At 41.8% G+C, this 1,136-nt stretch overlaps 1 protein-coding gene across 1 annotated transcript in view; it reads left to right on the top strand.

The window, feature by feature from the left end:
- Window positions 1-1,136, top strand: part of WDR78 (WD repeat domain 78) — a 21,417-nt gene that overhangs the window by 2,705 nt on the left and 17,576 nt on the right. Inside the window, exon 2 of the mRNA XM_009320653.1 lies at window positions 528-571. Coding sequence (XP_009318928.1) covers window positions 528-571 — 44 coding nt within the window. The remainder of the gene's footprint in view (window positions 1-527; window positions 572-1,136) is intronic.

Here is a 1,136-nt window from a genome sequence, read left to right as displayed (position 1 = left end):
GTCTGAGCGGGCAGCCGGCGGCAGTGCGCGACAGCGTGCCGGCGTAACCGGTCCCGCAGGCAGCCACAGGCTGCATCTCTTGCCCCTTTATTGCCACATCAGTTACCGTTTGTAAGCTTAGCCCCAGAAAACCAAATACCAGTAAAATGTCTTTTAGGCTTTTATTTTAGAGCAGGCATTGCCCCCACCCCTGTCCACCTCGCTCCTCCTATCACCGCTTAAGAAAGCCTCCTTAGAAGCTGAACGGAGATTTTCTGAAGGAATTCCATTATTTCAGGATTATCACACTGAATGGTTTAAATCTTTTAAACCATTCATGAAAGTTAAGGGACAAGTAATTTGATGGTCGTATTTGGTTGGTTGGTTGTACTTTGTTGATTGAAACAAAACTTCTACGGCTAATTTCAGGGTAAGGCAAGGATCAGGAGCAAGTTCTGGTAGCCAAAGACGAGCCAGCATCGTAAGTGGCATCTATGCAAATAGAGCAGCAAGTTGCAGAAGCCAGTCCACAACTTCTGATGGCAAAGCTGTGGACAGGGGGTCTCTTGCGGGTAACAAGTATGCCGTACGGGTGAGAAGCCATTTACGCTATTACTAAAAAGTTTTAAATGTGAGTTACTGCAGATGTAAAAAGTTGTCAGAAAGGAAAGAAGGAGGAGGAAAGAAAAGGCATGCCTGAAGTTGAAGAGCTGTAGAGAAGGAAAATGATCCAAGAGCTTAATCCATTCTGAAATGATGATGACTAGTGTCCAAAAACAATCTGCAAGAATAAAAAAAAATCAGAGCAACAGTTCTGCTCCTAATCTGAGAACTACTTGCTTTCAAATCTACATGAGATATGTTGACTGTAGCACCTGTATGTCTTTACCTAAAGAACAGAAGATTCCCATAACATAATCTGAGAGGCGTTTAAAGACCTTACTGAATACCTTCTTACAGAAAAAATGTTGAGCAGTATAATAAAAAAAGATGCATAATTGCTTCTCTCACTGCTTTTGCTGTACTGTTAATTTGACATGAATAGTTACAGTCAATAAGCCACTCTTGGTAGTCATTATAGAATAAATAAGCCAGAAAAGACAACGGGTTGACCAAGAAGGAGAAGTGGCTCTGATAGTGAGACAAACATAGTTTTT

This window comes from Pygoscelis adeliae, unplaced genomic scaffold (assembly GCF_000699105.1).
Source record: "Pygoscelis adeliae isolate BGI_AS28 unplaced genomic scaffold, ASM69910v1 Scaffold402, whole genome shotgun sequence".
Classification (NCBI taxonomy): domain Eukaryota; kingdom Metazoa; phylum Chordata; class Aves; order Sphenisciformes; family Spheniscidae; genus Pygoscelis; species Pygoscelis adeliae.
The sequence above is the reverse complement of the archived record's forward strand: the minus strand, read 5'-3'. Positions and strand labels throughout refer to the sequence as shown.